Source organism: Artemia franciscana, chromosome 2 (assembly GCF_032884065.1).
Source record: "Artemia franciscana chromosome 2, ASM3288406v1, whole genome shotgun sequence".
Classification (NCBI taxonomy): domain Eukaryota; kingdom Metazoa; phylum Arthropoda; class Branchiopoda; order Anostraca; family Artemiidae; genus Artemia; species Artemia franciscana.
The window spans coordinates 44,596,345-44,614,358 of record NC_088864.1 but is presented as its reverse complement, the minus strand read 5'-3'; the positions used below and the strand labels follow the sequence as shown (position 1 = coordinate 44,614,358).

The 18,014-nt window shown below is 37.2% G+C and overlaps 1 protein-coding gene across 1 annotated transcript in view; it reads left to right on the top strand.

The window, feature by feature from the left end:
* Window positions 1-18,014, top strand: part of LOC136042487 (translocator protein-like) — a gene marked incomplete in the record, with an annotated part of 31,908 nt that overhangs the window by 9,635 nt on the left and 4,259 nt on the right. The window contains 1 exon segment of the mRNA XM_065727456.1: window positions 3,116-3,236. Within this exon segment, the coding sequence (XP_065583528.1) occupies window positions 3,116-3,236 (121 nt within the window).

The following is an 18,014-nucleotide window of genomic DNA, read 5'->3' as shown; positions in this document are numbered from 1 at the left end:
ATTGTTTTAAAAAGTAGAATTGTGGCAAAGAGTCAAACTTTAGCGTAAAGAGCGAGGGATTGCGGAGGGGACAACCCATTTTATATACGGAGCAATTTCTGTTCGTTTTAAGTTTTAATGTCGCTTTATATACGGAGTAATTTCTGTTCGTTTTAAGTTTTAATGTCGCTCCTTACTTTCAGCTAAAAAAATTAGTTTTTTTTATGTAATTTCTGAACGTTTTTGAATTAATGCATGTTTGGTTTTGGCTCTCCGCACATAAATTATTAAAATGAAATTTGTATATTAATTCTTTTTTGGCTAAATGGCTTTCTCTTAGTTTTGATCAGACGATTTTGAGAAATAAGGGTGGAGAAGGAGGCCTAGTTGCCCTCCAATTTTTCGGTTGGTTAAAAAGGCAACTAGAACTTTTAATTTTTAACGAACGTTTTTATTAGTAAAAAATATACATAACTTATAAATTAGCAACTTACGTAACAAACTTTCATAATCTTATATTTTTATTATGTATACAAGGGGGTTTGTATCCTCGTTAACACCTCGCTCTTTACACTAAATCTTAAGTTTTGTCCCAATTCTTTAAGAATGACCCCTGAATCAGAAAGGCCGTAGAATAAATAGTTGAAATTACTAAAAATACTTTAGCATAAAGAGCGAGGTATTTATCTCCTCCTAAATACCTCGCTCTTTATGCTAAAGTATTTTTAGAACCCCTCATATGTGTTATAATCTCTGTTCGTTTTAAGTTTCAATGCTACTCCTTCCTTTCATTTGAAAAAAATGTTTTCATGTTTATTTTTCATTGTTTTCTTATAGTAATGCTAGAAAATCATGCGCCCTTTTCCTTGAATTTTTCTTCCCCCATGACAGATTCCTCCAAGGAAAGATCCTCCAGCATAGCCCCCTCCCCTCAAACCCCCCCAAACAAAATAAAATCCCCCTGAAAACGTCTGTACACTTCCCAATAACCATTACTATACATAAACACCGGTCAAAGTTTGTAACTTGCAGCCCCTCCCCCAGGGATTGTGGGGGAGTAAATCATCCCCAAATACATAGTTATTATGGTTTTCGACTATGCTGAACAAAATGGCTATCTCAAAATTTTTATCCGTTGACTTTGCGAAAAAATGAGCGTGGGAGGGGCCCTAGATGCCCTCCAATTTTTTGGTCACTTAAAAAGGGCACTAGAACTTTTCATTTCCGTTAGAATGAGCCCTCTTGCGACATTCTAGGACCACTTGGTCGATACGATGACCCCTGGGAAAAAAAACAAAACAAACAAATAAACACGCACCCGTGATTTGTCTTCTGGCAAAAAATACAAAATTCCACATTTTTGTAGATAGGAGCTTGAAACTTCTACAGTAGGGTTCTCTGATACGCTGAATCTGATGGTGCGATTTTTGTTAAGATTCTATGACTTTTAGGGAGTGTTTCCCCCTATTTTCTTAAATAAGGCAAATTTTCTCAGGCTCGTAACTTTTGATGGGTAAGACTAAACTTGATGAAACTTATATATTTAAAATCAGCATTAAAATGCGATCCTTTTGATGTAGCTATTGATATCAAAATTCAATTTTTTAGAGTTCTGGTTACTATTGAGCCGGGTCGCTCCTTACTACAGTTCGTTACCACGAACTGTTTGATTCCTGCAGTCTGGAATCTATCTTCAACTGAAACTGAGCATATTGTTCACCAAAATAGGCTATTATTTGAAATGATTTTAAATAGCAGGTAAAAATAGAAGAAAGCATGATAATCTGATTAATAGAAACGTCATGAATATTATAAAGTTGGAATTTCATGGCTTTAGTTTTTTTTTAGTTTATATGTATCCCTTAGGCTATATTCCTACGCTTGAAGAATTCCAGTTTGTATTCCTGCAGTCTGGTATCTATGTTTATCTGTGAGTGTGTGCAATGTTTACAGAAGGGGAGAGTGGTACATTGTCGGGAAAGCAACCATGATATTTGGAAAGAGCATAAAATAAGGAATCTAATGGTAGTTTTTTTTTTATTAATGAAAAAGTTTGTTGATTTTGTGGGTTTGCAATCATCTTTTTGCTTATATCTCTTTGTCAGCTGGTTAATGCCAAATAAATTTAATTGGAAAAAACGAAGGAAATCAAAAAATTTGTGTAGCATATATAGAGTTTTGGAAAAGTCCATGTAGAAGTGTTAAAAAGAGAGTTTTGGTTAAGAGTTGTTCAAGTTGAATAAATCAATCAAATATGCCGTATTAGAATTTGCATTCAAGTGCTAGCTAATTGTCAACCACTTTTTATCAAATTGGAGGGATATTAATTTTCCAAATAGATTACGAATTTGTCCACTATTTGGTATTTAGGGAGATGGAGGGGGACATTTTCTTTTTAGGTGCAATGATATGGTAAATCTAAGGGGAGATTTGTTTAATGGTGAAAATAATGAGCTGCTACTAGGGATCCTTAAATCGACGTCTCCTAGATATATAGTTGCAATAGCCAATATTATTTTTAAGGGCTTAAAGACCCAAAAATAGGAGTTTTCTTTTATGTATTTGTATGTGCTTATTCATTATATTAATTTGTATCAGTTTTTTTTATATAACTTTACCAGCTTCGAAATTCAGATATAGCATAGGTCTTTTGCTATTTACATCTAACGCCTCATCTTTTATTTATATTTTAACCAAGATTCTTGACATTCTTCTGAGGTTTCACTTGCTGAGGATACGTGCATTTCAATATTTGTTCGTCAATTCTCTATGTTGCAGTCACCGATAGAAGTTGAAAATGATATTCCTTTTTTTTTCAATTGAGAGTGATAATGCAAAAAAAAAAAAAAATGAACAGATACTGCTTCTTTTACTCTTGAGGAATCAAAGCAAGACATGAGAGTATGAAGAAAATATTCAGCTAAGACATGATTCTCATCTGAGTATTTTGGTTATTAACCATAAAGTTTGCCTTTGTCCATCAAATACATGTTTTATGTTCAGGAAAAACTTGTGTCAGTAACCCTGCATGTATTAATCTAAAGTTGAAAGTAAACCATCTCAATAAGATGAATTCCCAGCCATGGTTAACGATTAAATATTATCATCATCAGTTACAACCATGGTTTTATTTCAGACCCTAAACAAACCAGAATGGCGACCACCTAATTGGGCATTTGGACCAGTTTGGACAGCTCTTTATACTGGAATGGGATATGCTTCGTACTTGATATACAAGGAGGCAGGAGGATTTAATGGTAACATTTTATTATGTTAGAGATGTTGCTGAAATACCTTTATTCAGCTTAGGATATGATTTTATTAGTCCTTTTTCGTGATGTCAATCAATGGATAGTTAGAAGTTCACGTAACTTTCTAGATTGATGGATAGTGTAATACCCCTTGTCTTTACCCACTTAAAGGCCAAATATTTTGATCTCTGCAGCTTTGGAAGTTTTGTACTCCCACTACACTTTCAGAGGAAGGGTTAGCTCATATCGCTTAACTTAGTTGCACACACATATATATATATATATATATATATATATATATATATATATATATATATATATATATATATATATATATATATATATATATATATAATCTATAAGGGGGCTAGTATAAAAACGGATGAACAATATTATTGATTCACTTCTGTTTATAATAGTTTAAGTAAAACACAAGCCAGGGCCTTTTTAATAAGGAAGGAAATGAAGTTTGGAGAGTTAAATTTATTCAATTAGTCAAGTTAATTGACTTATGAATCGTCAAAGGGATGAATCGTAAAGGTCAACAAAGGGAATAAACTATAAAGACATTAAGGCAGATTGGAGAATTTTCTGAGCTCACTCCAAATCATTAATGGAAAAAATTGACTTGTATTTTCAAATGAAGAGGGATATGTATTGATAAAGGTATATTTATTTAACTTTAAAAACCACGTACATATCAATCAATATGATTCACCCCCAACCAAATGGTTGACGTGGGGTTAATCAAGTTAAAAAGATGCATACAGTATAACATCTTTTAAATTCACTGTAATAAGGAAAAAAAAGAGAGAAAGGAAAAAATAAGAAAAAATAATACTACAAAGGCAGCAGCTACATACCATATCCATGCTGTGGGGTCAAACTCACCGACCAACAAAAAATTACAACTTAATTTAAATCAAATCTCCTCCAAAACAGACAAAACTAAAATTCATTCTTGCTTACTAATTTTTCTTTCAATTTCTCTTTGAAATCACTAAAATTTCCTATCTTCTTCATATCATTATCCCAGTTATTCCATAATTTTATACCCTTTATAATAAAAGAAAACGTGGACGTGGCAGACACTAGCCTATAGTGGGAGTGTAATAATCATTCTTACCCCTAGTATTTTGGTTATAAATACTCCATCTGTTGTAAAACCAACCGTTAAAACACTCCGGCAGCTGGCTTCTATTGTACCTATGCATAAACACTAATATATAAAAATGATGAAGACCTGCCACTGGCAGTATCCAAAGATCCCTTCAAATTTCTCGAACCAATTCTCTTTCTGATTTTTCTGATAAAACTCTAATAGACTTGCTTTGAATAATTTGCATAGGATTAACAATGGAAGAAAATGCACCCAAGTAAACAGAAGAACAATACAAAATACAAAGACAGATTCACGAAAAATAGGGGAGTCCAAGTTTACTAGTTGGAAACATGTATTTATGTTTACGTATTATCCCCAAATTACGCGATAAAATCCGGGATAAAGTTTCAATAAGGGATTGGAAGCTGAGAGCCTCATCTATAATAATGCCAAGATACTTTACTACCTTTTAACGAGCAGTCATACCATCTTCATATGCAATATGCTGTATCCATGGATAATAATTTGATGTCCTCGAAAATATGAGAAAAAGTGCTCTTAGTGGGGTTCACCTTTAGCTTATTCACTCTCTCATCTTGAAACTTCATTTAGCGACTCTGTTGCACTCCCTAGGAACAACCTATCTGACTTTGCAATCTCCACTAAAGAAGTATCATCAGCAAACATAGGTACTGTACCCGCACTATCCTTTTTGATGATCTCACTAAATCTTGTTTCCAGTTTACTTACAAACTGTGGAAGATCGTTCCCAAATATTAAAAATAATAAAGGTCCATGTACCGAACCCTGTGGAACTTCACACTCATCACAAACCAATATTACCAATTCGAATATATTGTTTTCTTCAAGACAAAAAAGAACGTAAAAACGAAAGAGGTGGACCCCTAATCCCATAAGTTACACACTTTATTAAAAGAATATCATGACTGACTGTATCAAAAGCCTTTACAATATCTAAAAAATACAGCTGCCGCTTTATATTCGTTATCTAACGCCATATCTATCATGCTAGTCAAATATATATTTGCTTGCTCAGTAGTGCGGTCTTGACGGAATCCAAATTGTGTAGGAGTGAATATTTTCTGGTCTTCCAGGTAGTGATAAATTCTGACCGAAAATCTTTTTTCTAGTATCCTAGAGATAATGGGTAAAATCGAAATTGGTCTGTAATTTTCAACATCGCCAGTATTCCCTCCTTTACGTATTGGTATAACTTTTTCTGATTTAAAACAACTCGGAAACACTCCCTCTTTTAGATACTGATCAATAAATGAAACAAAAATTAGAGTTATTACTTCCCAGGCTGTTTTTATTGCTCTAAATGAATCAATATCAGAGCCAGCAGCCGAACATTTCACACCATAAACAATTTTTCGAACCTCAGATTCCTGAACTGGGAATAGATTTGAAGAGATTTCCTACTCCTTATGAAGGTAGTTTGAAAAGCCTGGTCGCCAGGTTTGCTTACCTACTCCTTACGAAGGAAGTTTGAAAAGCCTGGTCGCCAGGTTTGCTTATAATCAACTCTTTCACTGTCCTTCCAACTGTTGAAAAATGGTTAGCAAATTCTTCAGAAGTTTATTCTGGATTTGTAAGACTGGTTCCATCCTTTCGGAATATTTCGTGGGGGATTCCTCCAGGCGATTGTCCTAAAGCGCTTCTTATCACATTCCATGTTTTCGACGGACTTCCAGTTGCTTTTTCAAATTCTATTTTATAACAATCTTGTCTAGCCCTTCGCAGGAGTCAGTTTAGGGCATTAGGATAACTCTTATAAATTCGCTTGTTTATATCGCACGGATGACGTACCTTCTTCTCATACAAATTATTCTTCTTGTTTATCGATCTCAATAAACTTGGAGTAATCCAAGACTTCTTTGAAGTATTTATTTTATTTTTCTTAATATTCTTGGAGAATTTTTCCAGGAACTGCTGAATTATTTGGTGAAAAATTCTAAACTTAGAATTAATATCCACAAATACTGAAAACTCTGTGTTCCACTCCTTATTGGCTTGCTCATTTTTACATTTCAGAAGTGTGTCATTATCGAGTACCATTCTCAGCTTGAGACTGCTCATTTTTGTGGACTTATCCCGTAGATCAATGTTAGAATCTGCCATTATAAAAATAAGACTTCGGTGCGGAATCTTTACCAATTGTTCTTCAAGCAATTCATAAAGTTCAATAAGAGATCCTGACGGTGACCTAGATACAATCAGAACATAACTGCAAGGTCCAGACAGCTCTAACTGCAAAATAAAAGACTCAAAAACCATTTGTCTATATATTAAAATATCCTCTCGGACACTTACCCGGATGTCGGAACCTATATACGCTACCGATCCCCCGTGTCGGTGAAGTTAACGATTTTTCGTGTGAAGATTGTATCCTGAAATACGTAAAAGTTCCTAATTATGGTCATTTTACCAAGTTACCAAGACAATTACCTCGACAATTACCTCGACAATTTTAATTGCCTCGACAAGACAATTACCTCGACAATTTTACCAAGTTGTCGAAAAACCTAATAACTATGTCTTTCGGGACCACTTAATCCCCTACAGTCCTCGGGGGAGGGGCTGCAAATTTTGACCATTGTTTACATATAGTAATGGTTTCTGGGACGTGTACAGACGTTTTCAGAGGGATTTTTTCACGTTAAGAGGAGGTTGGGGGGGTTACGTGGGAGGATCTTTCCATGGAGGAATTTATCATGAGGGTAGAAAATTTCCATGAAGGGGCCGCAGTGTGTTCTAGCATTATATAAAAAAACAATGAGAAAATAAATAAACGAAAGTTTTTTCAGGTGGAAGTAAGGAGCAGTATTAGAACCTTCTTAGGACCTTCGTTAGAATTCTCTCCTCCATAATACCTTACTCTTTACGCTAAACTTTTTTGTGGTAATTTCAACTATTTATTCTATGGCTTTTGTGATTCAGGGGTCATTCTTAAACAATTTGGACCAAATTGAAGCTTTAGAGTAAAGAGCAAGATACGTAATAAAAATATACAAATATAGAATTTCGCTACGTAAGTTAATTCGTAAGTTACATATATTTATTACTAATAAAAACGTTCGTAAAAAAAAGTTCTAGTTGCCTTTTCAAGTAACCAAGAATTGGAGTGCAACTAGGCCTCTTCCCCCACCCTTTTTTATTAAAATTGTCCGATCAAGACTATGAGAAAGTCATTTAGCCAAAAAAAAAATAAGAGCTAAGAGCCAAGAGATCATATGGTATGAGCTCTAACAAAATTCTATGAATCAATAGATTGATATAAAAAGGAAAATATAAGGCTTAATGCCGGTCAGGATTTAAAATAAGAGCTCTGAGTCACGATGTCCTTCTAAATATCAAAATTCATTAAGATCCGATCACCCACTCGTAAGTTATAAATACCTAATTTTTCCTCTCCCTTTAGCCCCCCAAATGGTCGAATCTATGAAAACGACTTTATCAAGTCAAATTGTGCAGCTCCCTGACACGCCTATCAATTTTCATCGTCCTAGCACGTCCAGAAGCGCAAAACTCGCCAAATCACTGAACCCCTCCCCCCAACTCCCCCAAAGAGAGCAAATCCAGTACGATTCTGTCAGTCATGTATCAAGGACATTTGTTTATTCTATCCACCAAGCTTCATCCCGATTCCTACACTCCAAGTGTTTTTCCAAGATTTCCCCCTCCAACTCACCCCAATGTCAAACGATCTGGTCGGGATTTGAAATAAGAGCTCTGAGACATGAATTCTTTCTAAAAATCAAATTTCATTAAGATCCGATCATCTATTCGTAAGATAAAAGTACCCCAATTTTCACATTTCTTAGAATTCCGGTTTCCCCCTCCAACTCCCCCCAACGTCACAGGATCTGGTCGGAATTTAAAATAAGAACTTTAAAGCACAAGATCCTTTTAACTATCAAATTTCATTAAGATCTGGTCACCCTTTCGTAAGTTACAAATACCTCAATTTTCAAAATTTCATCCCGATCCCTCCAATCTAAGCGTTTTCCATGATTTTAGGTTTCCCCACCCCAAACTTCCCCCAACGTCACCAGATCCAGTCAGGATCTAAAATAGGAGCTTTGAGACACGATATCATTCTAAATATCAAATTTCATTGAGATCCGATAACCCGTTCGTAAGTTAAAAATACCTCATTTTTTCTAATTTTTCAGAAATAACCCCCCCCCCCAACTATCCCAAAGAGAGCGGATCCGTTCCGTTTATGTCAATCATGTATCTAGCACTGTTAATTTTTCCCACCAGGTTTCATCCCGATCCCTCCACTCTAAGCGTTTTCCAAGTTTTAGGCTTTCCCCTCCCAACTCCCCCCCCCCCCCCAATGTCATCAGATCCGGTCGGGATTTAAAATAAGAGATCTGAGACACGATATCCTTCTAAACATCAAATTTCATTGAGATCCGATCACCCGTTCGTAAGTTAAAAATACCTCATTTTTTCTCAATTTTTCAGAATTAACCCCTCCCCCAACTACCCCAAAGAGAGCAGATCCGTTCCGGCTATGCCAATCATGTATCTAGGACTCGTGATTATTTTTTCCACCAAGTTTCATCCCGATCCCTCCACTCTAAGTGTTTTTCAAGTTTTAGGTTTCCCCCTCCCAACTCCCCCCTCCTATGTCACCAGATCCGGTTGGGTTTAAAATAAGAGCTCTAAGCCACGATATCCTTCTAAATATCAAATCTCATTGAGATCCGATCACCCGTTCGTAAGTTAAAAGAGCGGATCCGTTCTGGTTATTTCAATCATGTATATAGGACTTGTGCTTATTTTTCCCACCAAGTCTCATCCCGATCCCTCCACTCTAAGTGTTTTCCAAGTTTTAGGTTTTCCCCTCCCAACTCCCCCCCCCCAATGTCATCAGATCCGGTCGGGATTTAAAATAAGAGCTCTAAGGCACGATATCCTTCTAAACATCAAATTTCATTGAGATCCGATCACCCGTTCGTAAGTTAAAAATACCTCATTTTTTCTGATTTTTCATAATTACCCCCCCCCCCCCACCAACTACCCCAAAGAGAGCGGATCCGTTCCGATTATGTCAATCATGTACCTGGGACCTATGCTTATTTTTCCCATCAAGTTTCATCCCAATCCCTCCACTCTAAGTGTTTTCCAAGATTTTAGGTTTCCCCCCTCCAACTCCCCCCAATGTCATCAAATCCGGTCGGGATTTAAAATAAGAGCTCTGAGACACAATATCATTCCAAACATCAAATTTCATTAAGATCCCATCACCCATTCATAAGTTAAAAATACTTCATTTTTTCTATTTTTTCCGAATTAACCGACCCCCCACTCCTCCCAGATGGTCAAATTGGGAAAACGACTATTTCTAATTTAAGCTGGTCCCGTCCCTGATACGCCTGCCAAATTTCATCGTCCTAGCTTACCTGGAAGTGCCTAAAGTAGCAAAACCGGGACCGACAGACCGACAGAATTGGCGATTGCTATATGTCACTTGGTTTATACCATGTGCCATAAAAAGCAAATTTCGTTTAGTCTTGGAAATAATCCAACTTCATTCTTGTGAACTTGTAATTATGGGCAACTTCAACCTTAATTTGTGTGACCGGAGGTCATCCTCGTCCTTGGATTTTCTTTCGACAATGCTCGCTTGTGGAACACTACCTTCTGCATGCATTCCAACTCGCATAACTAACACTACCGCTTCTTTGCTTGATAATATTTTTTCATCTTTGACGTTGGTGCGAAATTCTATATTGATGAGTGATATCTCAGACCATTTTCCTGTTTTTTCCATGTATGATTTTTCCGATTCGTTGCCAAGGAGGAGCCAAGAAGCTGGTTTTTCCTCTTTAAAATTTAATGATCAGGGCTTGCATATTCTTAGGTCACGGTTGGCAGGTCGTTCGTGGAGTATTTCTAAAAATGGATCTGACATAGATTCTTTGTTTAATTCGTTTTATGATTCTTTGAAAGAAGTTATCTTTGATACATGTAATGCACCCCAGTCGAATCCAGCATCGAAAAGAACAACCCCTTTGAATCCTTGGATGACCCCTGGACTTCTTAAAAGTTGGAGGAAGAAAAATTATCTTTGGAAGGCTTACAGGTGCTCTAAGCCATTTTCGCGTGATTCTCGGCTTCAACTTTTCAAAGCTTATAGAAGAGTTTACAATTCGCTTTGCCGAAGGGCTAAATCGTTATTTTATCATAGAAAATTCTCTGCGTGCGGTAAAGACATTAGGAAGACATGGCAAGTAATCAATTCTGTTATCAGGCCATCTTTTCTGCCTCCTTCTGTCCCTTCAAGTGTTGTGATTGACGGGAAAAATGTAGAGGGTGAGCTAAAAGATGCGTTTACTTCCTATTTTGCTAATATCGGCAAAACTACAGCCTCTTCTGTAAGTCCTTCTTCTTCTCTACCTGATTTTAGGTCTTATCTAGGACCACCTTGTCCTAAATCAATGGCATTGGAACCTGTCTCTGAAGCTGAAATAGCCAGAATTGTCAATTGTTTGAGGGGTTGTTCATCCTCTGGCCCAGACCGTATTCCGACTAAGGTTGTCAAGTTCATTCTTCCTGTCATTGTGTGTGCCCTCACGAGACTTGTCAATCTTTCTTTTGAAAATGGTGTCTTCCCAAGTGCTCTAAAGCGTGCTCGTGTTATCATCCTTTTTAAAGGTGGATCAAGGAATGATCCTGCAAATTATCGTCCCATATCTCTTTTATCAGTGTTTAGTAAAATTTTTGAAAAAGCTATGCTTTCTCGACTTCTTGATTTTCTTAATTCTAAACTCTTTTTTCATGATTTTCAGTTTGGTTTTAGGGCCAAACATTCAACTGAGCATGCATGTGCAACTCTCTTGAATTATTTAAATTCAGCTCTTGACTCTGGTTTGATACCTGCTGCTCTTTTTCTTGATGTTCGAAAAGCGTTTGACTCATTAACACACAAGATTCTTCTTCTGAAAATGTCCCATATTGGAATAAGAGGGAATGCTTATTCATGGTTTCTATCATATTTATCTGGTCGAGTCATCTCGGTTCATCCGGACTTTTCTAATCCTTCTGGAATAGAGTTTGGTGTTCCACAAGGATCTGTCATTGGGCCGATACTCTTTTTAATCTACGTCAATGACCTTATTAATGCGGTTAAAAATTTAAAACCTACCATTTGCTGTCGTCTTTGTCAACCAGTATCCGTTACTAGCTGTGACAAGAGTTTTTCCTTACCGGATACACTTATTGCTTTTGCTGATGACAGTACTCTTGGCACAACTGGTAGAACTGAGTCTGATCTTCGTTCAAGGATGATAGCCCTTTTTGAAAGAGTTATCCAGTGGTTTGATGTAAATTATCTTGCCTTAAATGTCGAAAAGTCATGTTTTCTCATTTTCTCCAGAGTCTCAAAGGCTTGCCCTGATTTAAATGAAATAAATGTATCAAGAGGTTCTCTAAGTAGACCTAAGGATCGTTACGTTCGATTCCTAGGCATCTTGCTTGACGAAAATCTTTCGTTCAAGTATCATATTGACCTGATTAAAATGAAAGTCTCCAGGAGTCTTGGAATCCTTAGAAAGCTCAAATATATATTTCCAGGGTCGATTCTTAGACTCTTGTCCTGCAGCCTAGTTCAGTCTTATGTTTAATATTGTTCTGTTATTTGGATGTCAACTTTTCCCTCGTCTCTGAAGCCACTTTCAAAACTTTATGATAAAGCAAGGACTCTTATTCAGGAAACTAACCGATTTTCACTTAAACCCTTGCTTGATTTGAAATCTCTCTATTTTCTTTCTTGTTCTTCTTTCGTTTTTTTACAGTTGCACGGCCATCTTCCTGCTGTCCTATGTAATAATATATCTTTTGTTTCTGATCAATCGACTTATCATCTCCGCACTTCCAACAATTTACTGGTTCTTCACACACCATCAGTGAGGTCTGACTTCAACCCTCTGACAGCTTGCAACAGGATCTGGAACACGCTCCCAGAGTTCGTACGAAGCTGCCACTCGTTTAGTATGTTCAAAAATTATGTTAGAGATTTTCTAGCTAGTAAATAATTTTGTTTGTTTGTTGTTTTTTTTTTTTTTTTTTTGTCTTTATTTTTTATTCCGGTTTCCCTTGGAGTTGATGTCTCTGGATTGAGTTGGATATTTAATTGAGTTGGTGAAATCATGTGCTACCCCCCTGCCTAGCTTGTCATTTTTTGGAGATTATTAAGGTGGGCGACTCAATTTTTGGTTTTTGTTTATATTTTTTTGTTGTTGGTATTTTTTTCTCCCCTGTTCTTTCCCGGCCATGGAGCCTTATGGGGGAGATTGTCTTGAAGTAATTTTTTTGTTTATGGATTTTAATGTTAAATAAAGAACTCAGAACTCAGTTTTAATTATTCATATACGGCGAGCCAAAATCAAAACACGCATTAATTAAAAAGGTTCAGAAATTAAATTAAAAAAAAACAGGTTTTTTAACTGAAAGTAAGGAGCGACGTTAAAACTTAAAACGAACAGAAATTATTCGTTATATGAAAGGGGTTGTCACCTCCTCAAGGCCTCACTCTTACGCTAAATTTTTTTATTGTTTGAAAAGGTAGAGTTTTGAGAAAGAGTCAAACTTTAGCGTAAAGAGCGAGGCGTGGAGGAGGTGACAACTCCTTTCATATAAGGAATAATTTATGTTCGTTTTAAGTTTTAATGTCGCTTCTTACTTGCAGTTAACAAACTTGTTCTTTTTTAGTTTAATTAACCTAAGAGTGAAAATTTGGTCGACACATCCTCTATCTTTTCTAAAACCGCATTTTTCTTCTCTTCAAACTTTGTCTACAGCATCTCTCAGTCTAAAAAGTATCATATGACTAAGTAATTTGCTACCTACAGAGACCAGACTAATACCTCGATATTTACGACAAACACTCTCATCACCTTTCTTATACAGTGGTTTGATTCAGGCTTTCCTAATATCGTTAGGTACTTCCCCTTTTTCAAAAGTCATATTCGTAATTTTCAGTAACTTGTTTCTAACCTCAGAGCCACCATATTTAAGGAACTCATTTACCACACTATCAGCACCCGGAGCCTTATTATTTTTTTTTATCCTTTTAGGATTATCGCTAATTCTTCATCACAAAACAAATGTATTGACATATTGATTTGTAATTCAAGGTGAAAACATCTGTCTAGAATTGGATGTCATAAATTTCAAACCAGTAAGCTTTTAAGTGAATTTTAATCCCTGCGAACTAGTTAGATTTCGCAATACCTGGCAAAGGATTAAAGTTCGTGACCTTGAGTAATATTATTACACAGCATTTCAGTAAGCGAGAGATAATCCTATGGTCATAATTATCAAATCATATAGACTCATTAATTATTTTTGTAAATTTTTACTTATAAGCGAGCAGAAGAAGGGAGGTTTTCTGTAGCAAGCGTCGTTGTACCTGCTGGGAGTGTGTCTCCCTCAAATTGCGGGGAATAGATAGCAGGATCCTACGCTTCCCTCGGTTATTGGTATTTTGAGCTTCTGAAATTTAGCCACCTACCATTCAGCTTTAGTGCGGTTAAAACGTGTTTTGCCAATGGTTATGTTTTTGAAAATGGACTCTGATTCGGATACGGACTGCTTTGTTTATGCCCGGTTCTGAACTTTCTGCAGTATAATAATGAAAAAGGTGTCGAAGCCACAGTGATCTTAAAATTTGCGGTCGAATTCTTCGAGTCAAGTGATATTGCCAAATCGAAGAAAATCCTGTGGGATTCGCTGCCGAAATTGATCGAGCCCTATCCAAGGCACACGGGTTCAAACGCAGCTTTGAATCATTTGAAAGACATGTTAGAACTTCTTCAAAATCAGAGTGCTTCCGAGGACATGCCTGTCTTTGTTATCCGTTCCCCAGCCGAAGTTCCCTGTATTCCAGCAGTTGCTTACTCCAGGATAGCTTCTAAACTTAATGGAATTCAACAGACTCTTTCGCAAGTTAATGAGAAAATGTCAGCTTATGATCTGAATTTCCCCAGCCTTCCGAGCAGTGCTACTGGTAGTGATATAAGCAAAGCCACTGTTATTATCACGAATGTACCGCGTGATATTGATAATGCATCTAAACGGAAGGAAAGAATTGACTGTATTTCTGGTCACGAGTGCATTGATACTGTTCGAGCCTGCCTCTGGTGATAAATTGATTGTGAAGATCGATAGCATGGCCGCTGCTGACTTTTGCAAATCTGCGCGCTCGATTTTTCGTGATTGTGAAGCAAAAATGGTGGAGAAAAAGTTTTTTGGTATCATGAAAGGCGTTGCACAAGATCTTGATCTTGCGCCTCTTAAAGCTTGCAGGGGTGTTCGAGACGCTATGAGAATTGGGAGCTCAAATTGTGCGAAAATTACGTTCGAAGACGAAATTTCTCTTTCCTCGGCCCTTAAATCTGGACTGAAGATAGGCTATGAACTATTCCGAGTGTATGAATATCGGCGAATTCCTAGGTGCTGCAGGAAATGTCAATCACCTGACCACCTTGCTCCAAAATGTCCCGATAAAAACTACAAATGCTCACGGTGCTCTGGTCCCCATATGAACTCCAGTGACTCACCTAGCAGTAACACCCCAAAGTGTGCAAATTGTAGTGGAGATCATGTTGCTTACAGTTTTCGTTGCTCCAAACTAAAGGCTCTTGCTAATAAAGTCTCAGTTTGCTCTTTCAACATCAATGGGACAAAGGATAAAGTGTTAAGCCTTGGTGAGAAACTAGCTAATCATGATGTTGTTCTCTTACAAGAACACTTGCTCCCAAGTTGCAGTGTAAACTTTCTAAGGCGAAGTTCTCAACATGCTGTTTTCATCACGAATGCCCGACGTACCCGAGGCAGGCCTTCTGGCGGTCTTGCCTGGATAATTAAGCGATCTCTGCCTAGCTATTTGTCTCCTAGCTTCTACCAATCCTCTGAACACTATCTTGCAATCCGGCTTGCTGACGTGATCATAATCAACGCCTATTTGCCCCATGATAGAAGATCTGTTTCTTCCTTCTCCAGCTATGCGAATGCCTGCAATAAATTAAAGACTCTCATATCTGGAATTGAGCGTCTGGGATACAAGTGGGTGCTTATAGGCGACTTGAACTGTGACATCACCGTTTCCTCGACACGAAAGGAAGCGCTTTTTCAGTGTCTACCCTCAGTATTTAAGGTCCTAACGAAAGACCATAGTTTTACATATATCCACTGTAGTGGTTCTGTCTCAAATTTAGACCACTGTATCTGCCATCTTTCATTACAAACTTCAGCAGTAGGCCTACATGTTGATGAAGATGAGAGAGATTATGATCATTTACCTCTGTATTTTGATATTATGGTTAGTTCTGACATATACTCGAACCAACCCTCAATGTCGCATAAGTGGTTTGAAAAACGTGATTGGTCTAGTGCGAACATGCCTCTTTACCTTGCTACCCTTGGAACTCTACTGTCCACCGTACGTGTCCCTTTCCATCTTCTTTGCACAAATGCGTACCCTATTATTGACAACGCTCTTGCTGATTTGAATCGCTATTATCGTGACATTATCTTATGTATAAAGCAAGCTGAAGATGTGGCCATCCCGCTGATCCGTGTCAGGCGGAATACCCAAAAACCAATTTGGAAGTGTGATCCTTTGCTGAAAAAAAGTCAAGAATAAGGCCAAATTCTGGTTAAGAATCTGGTCTGCCTGTGGTCGACCTTCTCGGGGTACTGTGTTTGATCTAAAACAAAAGACGAAACTCGAATATAAACTCCATCTTCGTGCCGTTCGTTACTCCGGTGAATTTTTTCCGAAAAATAATAGTGAGTGGCGAAAAGTGATAAATTCTGCCAAGTTTCCGGATGCAAGTTCTAGTGATATTATATCTCGTCCATCTTGGATCGAACATGATTCAAAAATATTTTCGAAAGTTAATTATGCAGTGCATAAGCGTTTCTCGTGTTTGCTTGAAAAAAAATTTGCCGTCACGTTTATGTCAGAGACATGTGATTCCAGTTGAAAAGTGGGCTATTATTAAAGGTATTAAGGGTTTAAAATCAAAATCTTTGGATATTGATGGGATTAGTGTTTTGAATCTTGTTCCGAATTCTTTTGAACTGGTATCTCATCTCCAACTGTTTTTTCAAATGTGTTTGAGTAGTTCGTGTGTGCCCGATTCGTTCCTATGCGGTAGCGTTACGCCACTTCTAAAAAAAGGAAAAGATCCGGTTTCTTGTAGTTCTTATAGGCCGATAACGGTAGCTTGTACTCTTAGCAAGCTTTTTGAACACCTCCTACTACCTTATATCACTAAGCTTGCTCTAAATGATGATAATTAGTTTGGTTTTAGATCTGGGCTAGGCTGTCAGCATGCTCACCGTGCTTTGACTTCTTTATTAAAAGATGCCCATCGCACTCGTCGCGTACTTCATTTCGCAACCCAAGACTTGTCTAAAGCATTTGACAGTATTTGTCATACTCGAGCATGGACAGCATTATCCCAGAGAGGAGTAAATCCGTCGGTAATTCACGTTCTTCGTTTTTGGTACTCCCATTCTTACCTTCGCCTTAAGTCATTAGATAATTCTTATTTTGGTCATATCCCTGTTCGTTGCGGTGTAAGACAAGGGGGAGTTCTTTCGCCGTATATTTTTAATGCTTGTATTGAAAATGTATTATCAAAAATACCGACTACGCGCCTACTAGGACCATCTGATATTTCATATCTGGCTTATGCGGATGACCTTCTTCTGATTAGTCAAACTGAGTCTGGTCTTGCCCGTTCAGTGAAGTCAGTTACTTCTGCTTTCCGCGATATCGGCCTGTACCTAAATATTGACAAGTGCGAGTTTCTTGTTTTCAACTCGGCTTTACTCAAATTTTTGTGATCATTCTGTGCTCTTCTGTTCTGGTATTAGACCACTTCTGTTGACTGGTGATCTAAAACGTATTCGCATAAATTATTACCGGTACTGCAAATTTCTTTTATATCTACCTCGTTCTTACCGGAATACAAAACTGGTTAAAAAGTATTGTGCGACAGATATTAGTGGTGCTTTCGAAAAATTATCTGCGAAGCTAGCTATTGAAGCGCTTTATAGGCTAGGATGTTTTCATCGCCTTATTCGTCTTTTTTCTGTATGTGATTAAATCTGTTTCTTTTGTATTACTTTTGCTGTTTTTATTTTGTATTTTACTCCACTTAACCTCTGTTTTGTGAAGTGGGTGATAAATAAATTATTACTATTATTAAATCTTCCTTCACATCCAAGGTATCACAAAGTTTTTCAATTTCCTCTATATCTTTTCCTGCAACTGTATCTCGGTTTAGCACATTCCCAAAATGTTCTGCCCATCTCTCTTTAACTCTTTCCTTATCACTAATTGTGGCCCCGTTCCTATCTTTAACTGGGACAAGCCCAGTTTGACTACTCCTTCTCAATTTATTAGGATACTAGGCTAGGATACCATCTATCCCTATTTCTACCGACCTGGGCGTTAAAATCTCCTTGTAAAAACATCATATTTCTACCTAGGTCCCTGTCTATTTGCTCCTGTAACTGTAAGTAAAATTCATTTGAGTTATTAGTATTTTCGTCAATCAGTTCTACAGGGGCAAATACTACTATGACTGATATCCTGAACTTTTTAGTCATAAAATGAGCAATTGGTACTCTAT